The 2,714-nt window shown below is 44.9% G+C and overlaps 1 protein-coding gene across 1 annotated transcript in view; it reads left to right on the top strand.

Annotated features, from left to right (window-relative positions):
• Nucleotides 1-2,714, top strand: part of CCDC170 (coiled-coil domain containing 170) — an 83,682-nt gene that overhangs the window by 46,051 nt on the left and 34,917 nt on the right. The window contains exon 9 of the mRNA XM_024200413.3: nt 1,753-1,953. Coding sequence (XP_024056181.1) covers nt 1,753-1,953 — 201 coding nt within the window. The remainder of the gene's footprint in view (nt 1-1,752; nt 1,954-2,714) is intronic.

The following is a 2,714-nucleotide window of genomic DNA, read 5'->3' as shown; positions in this document are numbered from 1 at the left end:
TGTGTGTGTGTGTGTGTGTGTGTGTGTGTGTGTGTGTGTGTGTGTGTTGCAGAACCCTGCTGTGTGCAAGCAGCCTCCCGGATGGTATTGTACAGGAGAAAAAGAGGATGGGGCTGGGTCGATCTGAAGCTATGTGCATTTCTTCTGTTCTCTGCCAAAGGTGAACCAGGTAAATCAGCTGCAGAACTTCTGTAGCCTGATGGAGGAGTCTTCCTCCCCTGACACCAGTTTCTCCTCCGATCTAATGAGGGCTAGAGTTGCCCTTTAGTGACATACAATAGAAAATAATTTTGTCGATTTTGTTTTTTTCTCTTTGGGTTGTATTTTGTTGTTGGTGGGTCATTCCGCTCAGTGTGCAATCAATAATATTTCCCTAAAGCCTTTTTGGTCCTGGTTCAATTATGCCATTTTATTTAACACTAACCCAAGGCTGCAGCCCTTACGTTTTGATAAGTGTCACTGAAATTAATGGCAGTTTTGTGTGTGTAAATCAGGAATCAGGCCAGTTTGTAAACATGAGGCCAACAGATGCTAGAAATGAAGGGACTGTTGGATGAGTATCTGAGGGTGGAATTAAAAATGAACATGCAATGCAAACCAAATAACTACAGGAAAATAAAATGACGGGGAAAAAAACAACCTTTTGAATATGGCCAAGTAATTTAACATTTGGCAGCATTGTAATTAGCCATCTTGTTGCTATTTCCAGTTATTAATTCATTTTTTTAATTCCATTCCATTGAGTTTATTGGTTAGCGAATCACATAAGTGTTGTAAAGTTAATAGAGAACAGCTAAACGATTTTTGGTTTATATTGTGAGGTTTAGTTCTTATCCACATTAGAAAAAATGTGTTTAGCAAACACATTTTAATTAAGTGGTGCTTAAAAGCACATTAACACTACGTGGAGACATGTTTTAAAAACTTATCAGTTGTTCCTGGTGAACCCTACGCTCTCTAATGTTGACCAGGACAAGCGAACACATTTTAATTTTTTTTTAACACGATCTACACTAGGGGGTAACATGTTTGTAAAACCCACTTAATTAAAATGTATTAGTCAATCTTTCTAAAATGTTTCTTTTTTCCAGAGTATATGCAGTCTGGAGTTTGTGGCCCTATTTTAATTGAAATTGATTGATTACTAATTAACAATTACAAAGATGTTAGCTAACTTGAGTTAATCTAGACACTCCACATTTCAGGACAGAAAAGTTTTTGTATCATGGCCTAGGATGAAATTTAGGGTAAATTGTGAATGGGTGTTCTGGAATGATCATGGAGTGTCTAGATTAACATTTACAAAAGAGTTAGCTACTTCAAATGAATTGGCAGTGTAGGCATAGATAATAGGGTCTTTGTGGTGTTCTCCATTTCTGATTCAGTGGGCAGTGACTCACTGCAACATTTTTTTTCCCCCAGCAGCTTCTATCATTTTTTTTTTTTTGAAGAGCTCTGTAAGCTCGAAAGCTTGTCTCTCTCACCAAGAGAAGTTGGTCCAATAAAATATATTACTTCACCCAACTTGTCTCTCTAATTTCCTGGGACCAACTGCATACAAAAATACTGCATACAATATTTTTTCTGATAGTTATCCCACATTTTGTTTCCTTCCTTTTTAAAAAATTAATTATTTAGAAGTAGGAAATCTTCCACTGTTTGTTAGCTTGGGGATGCGTCTTTCTTGTGCCTCTAACATGTACATGTCAAGTTAAACTCAGTCTCTGTCTTGTTGGTTTTCTTGCTTCCCAGATGGTGTCCCAGCTTGAAGCCCAAATAGCTAAACTGACTGAGCAGCTGGAGAATCAGACCAGATTGCACCAGGAGGCTCTGCAAAAGGCCAGGAAAGCAGAAAAACAATTTGAGACACTCCAGGATCAATTGATGCGTCTGGATGGGGAGTTGGTGTCTGGAGATGTGATGCGAGATGATTTGAAGCTTGAGAAACAAAAAGTAACAACATACGTTATTTCCATTTGTGGGAATGTTTTTTGCAAGCCAGAGATATAGCTGAGTGTATTTATTGTATTTTAGTGTAGCAGTTCTCAATCGGGTCCGTGGCCCCCTGGGGGTCTGCAAGCCCTTTCAAGGGGGCTGCGGGGCCCCGTGACTGAAGCCCTGAACCAACACCCCCCACAGGGCTGAAGCTGGGAGGCGTGGGACTGAAGCCCCGATCCCTGGTGCCATCCGGGGGGCTGAAGCCGGGAGGTGGGGGGCTGAATCCTGGAACGCCGAGCTCTGGTGCTTCCTGTGGGGCAGAAGTCCTGAGCCCATAGGCAGAGTTGGGGACTTGGAGGGCATTGCCCCTCACTCCCAATTGCACCGAAAGGTCACGACAGTCCCGGGCAGGCAGCTCCACACCCCTCCCCATCTCCTCTTCCGGCCCCCTGGTCAGGTCGGAGGCGGGAAGCCGGAGCTGGGCAGTGCGGGCTAGCTGCTGCTCTGGCTGGTGTCATGGAGCAGGCAGCGGCAGCATTGCCTTGTCTCCTGCTGGTGCCCCAGATTGACGTTGCTCCTCAGCTCCCAGCCCCCTTTGCTCCCACAGAGGCAGCTGGTTAGGAGACCCGGCTCTGTGGCTGGCAGACCCCTCCGGGAACAGGGACTGCAGAGGAGCCCTCCCAGCACACAGCCCCTAATACCCCTCTCCCTACACCCTGAGCTACCCCACTGCCTGCACACAGCCCCCAGCCACCCCCTCCCTGCATCCTGAGCTA

Source organism: Terrapene carolina, unplaced genomic scaffold (genome assembly GCF_002925995.2).
Source record: "Terrapene carolina triunguis isolate 2854851 unplaced genomic scaffold, T_m_triunguis-2.0 Scaffold85, whole genome shotgun sequence".
Lineage (NCBI taxonomy): Eukaryota > Metazoa > Chordata > Testudines > Emydidae > Terrapene > Terrapene triunguis.
The sequence above is the reverse complement of the archived record's forward strand: the minus strand, read 5'-3'. Positions and strand labels throughout refer to the sequence as shown.